Source organism: Sinocyclocheilus rhinocerous, unplaced genomic scaffold, assembly GCF_001515625.1.
Source record: "Sinocyclocheilus rhinocerous isolate Xijiao unplaced genomic scaffold, SAMN03320098_v1.1 scaffold740, whole genome shotgun sequence".
Classification (NCBI taxonomy): Eukaryota; Metazoa; Chordata; class Actinopteri; order Cypriniformes; family Cyprinidae; genus Sinocyclocheilus; species Sinocyclocheilus rhinocerous.
This window is the reverse complement of record NW_015636851.1, coordinates 32,370-33,957: the sequence shown is the minus strand read 5'-3', so window position 1 is coordinate 33,957 and position 1,588 is coordinate 32,370. Positions and strand designations below refer to the sequence as shown.

At 42.3% G+C, this 1,588-nt stretch overlaps 1 protein-coding gene across 1 annotated transcript in view; it reads right to left on the bottom strand.

The window, feature by feature from the left end:
* LOC107748244 (cytoplasmic dynein 1 heavy chain 1-like) overlaps positions 1-1,588 on the bottom strand; it is a 43,549-nt gene that overhangs the window by 31,878 nt on the left and 10,083 nt on the right. The window contains exons 14-16 of the mRNA XM_016562978.1: positions 618-764; positions 381-547; positions 126-299 (exon numbers count right to left, since the gene is read on the bottom strand). Of these exons, the coding sequence (XP_016418464.1) occupies positions 126-299; positions 381-547; positions 618-764 (488 nt within the window). The remainder of the gene's footprint in view (positions 1-125; positions 300-380; positions 548-617; positions 765-1,588) is intronic.

The following is a 1,588-nucleotide window of genomic DNA, read 5'->3' as shown; positions in this document are numbered from 1 at the left end:
TTAACACATCATATGAAGGGCTAAGAGAGATCTAAACAAGTTTCCTGGATTTCCCACACATTCCCATCGGCTCTCATGTTTAATGGACACTGGATGGCTTATATCGTAAAGCCCAAATGTCTGACCTGGGGAAAGACGAGCGCTCTCTCTCCAGATATTCTCCCAGTGCTTTCTGGATCTTTCCCAGCAGGTCAGCGAGTCTCTCCAGCGACCTCTGAACCCCCTGAATGTTCAGGACGTCCATGACCAGAGGAGACTTGGTCACCTTCTTCATCAGGGCCAGAAACTCCGTGCTGATGCTGTGAAATCAAACGAATCACATGTTAAAGCCTAACGCCTGCGCTCTTCAGCACACTGATGTAATGGAGTCAGCCGCTGACCTCTGGAAGCGCTGCGTCTCCACAGGAAGCAGGTGTTTGATGTCTGCGCTTCCTGTGAAAATGCCTTCCAGGTAAACCCAGCGGCGCTGCACGTCGATCCAGACGTCAAACAGAGCCATGATGCGGTTGAGTTTGTCCTCCCAGCTCAGAGCGTCCTCCTCGAACACCTGCCGAGAACAGAGACGTGTGACGGAGGAACTGCTGTGACGCATCGTTTCTCTCGTTCTGTGTGTGTACCTTGTAGTAGGGCGAGAGCTTCATGGCAGACACGCTGTTGATGTGCTCCTTGACTTTGTTGAACAGATCGTCCCATCCGCGAATCAGGCGGCACTTGTTCTGATAGTTGACGAGGTCGAGCTCGTACGAGTTCCAAACTTCACGAATCTGCAGTGAAGAGGAAACTGTGAACACACAGCTTTAAAGAGCACCTGTTATTCCTCTTTTACAATATGTAATATGTGACCCTGGAGCACAAAACCAGTCATAAGGGTCTGGAAATTTGAGCCAATTGGATAAATAATGCAACTATAATTGTGTGGGTGTGTTGTTATGGATGTCAGAGTGTGGTTTGTAGGAGTGTCATAAAAAAAAAAAATTGTGCCCGTGTTCTTGTAATATTTGAGAGAAAAACTCTACTGCAAATCACAAATCCAACCACTGTGTGCACCAGCAGAGTTTTGCTGGCATCTAATGGGGAAAATTTGGTACTGCGCCCAAACAAAATCTTACTGAAAGCTAATTTTTTGAGATATCAACCTCAAATTTGGAATACAACTTTAGATTTATGGCTTTGATTTTCTAGCAGGTATAGAGTTCAACAGGTTTCATAAAATATATATTTTATATAAAATATCATTCATAAATCATTTCATAAACTTAAACCTCTATAACTTTTTTTTCGTTTCACTTTTTAAAGTTTTTTTTTACTTCAACAATAATCTGCCATGGGTCTTCTTTAAAATGAGACCAAACTTAACTCTGTGCTCCCAAGCTTCAAATTTTTATGACAGTTTTTTGACATGGACATTTTTGTCCACTATGAACCCATGTGTAACTTTTTTTAAATTGACGCACAAGGGTTAAAGGGGTCATGAACTGAGAAACCAAAATTTCCTTGATCTTTTGACATGTACAGTTGATGTCAAAAGTTTACATCCCCCTTTCAGAATCTGCAAAATGTTAATTATTTTACCAAAATAAGAGGGATC